The sequence below is a fragment of the Eimeria tenella genome, genomic scaffold, assembly GCF_000499545.2.
Source record: "Eimeria tenella Houghton genomic scaffold, Eth_scaff3037, whole genome shotgun sequence".
Taxonomy (NCBI): Eukaryota; Apicomplexa; class Conoidasida; order Eucoccidiorida; family Eimeriidae; genus Eimeria; species Eimeria tenella.
This window is the reverse complement of record NW_013542906.1, coordinates 1-610: the sequence shown is the minus strand read 5'-3', so window position 1 is coordinate 610 and position 610 is coordinate 1. Positions and strand designations below refer to the sequence as shown.

At 64.6% G+C, this 610-nt stretch overlaps 1 protein-coding gene across 1 annotated transcript in view; it reads right to left on the bottom strand.

Annotated features, from left to right (window-relative positions):
* The window catches only part of ETH_00038455 (uncharacterized protein), a gene marked incomplete at both ends in the record, with an annotated part of 660 nt that extends 112 nt beyond the window's left edge, over nt 1–548 (bottom strand). The window contains one exon of the mRNA XM_013375968.1: nt 2–548. Coding sequence (XP_013231422.1) covers nt 2–548 — 547 coding nt within the window. The remainder of the gene's footprint in view (nt 1) is intronic.
* Between the last annotated feature and the right edge of the window lie 62 nt (nt 549–610).

Here is a 610-nt window from a genome sequence, read left to right as displayed (position 1 = left end):
TCCGCCTCCTGCTGCTGCTGCTGCAGCGGCAGCGGCTTCGGCCCCTGCTGCGGCTGCTGCCCCGGCTGCAGCTCTCGCTCCTGCTGCTGCGCTTCCGCCATCTGCTGCTGCTGCTGCTGCTGCTGCAGCAGCCAGCGGCTCTGCAGCTGCAGCAATCTGCTGGGAGACAACGGCGGCAGCGGCTGCGGCAGCCCCTCAGCAGCAAGAAGGCCCCCAGGAAGAATATGAGGATCTGCTGCTGCTGCTTCTGCATGCAAGCCATCAAACAGTATGAAGTCTGCTGCTGCTGGCGTGCTGTCCCGTGCTGCTGCTGGTGCTGCTGCTGCGCTCGCTGCCGCAGCAGCGGCTGAAGCAGGCGCCGACGCAGAAGAAACTGCTGCAGCAGCAGCAGCTGCTGCTGCTGCTTCTCCTTCGTCTGCAGCTGCTGCTGCTCCTGCCTCCGTGGGGGATTGAGAGGAAGTCTTGTCATCGCCTCCAGCAGCAGCAGCAGCAGCAGCAGCATCTGCTGCTGCTGCTGCTGCCGCTTTCCTGCGGGCCAGTTCAGCTGCCTGTACACCCCGAGTGGCAAAAAGACCCTCAACTTCTCTCCAGAGATGTAGCGGCAGGGGGC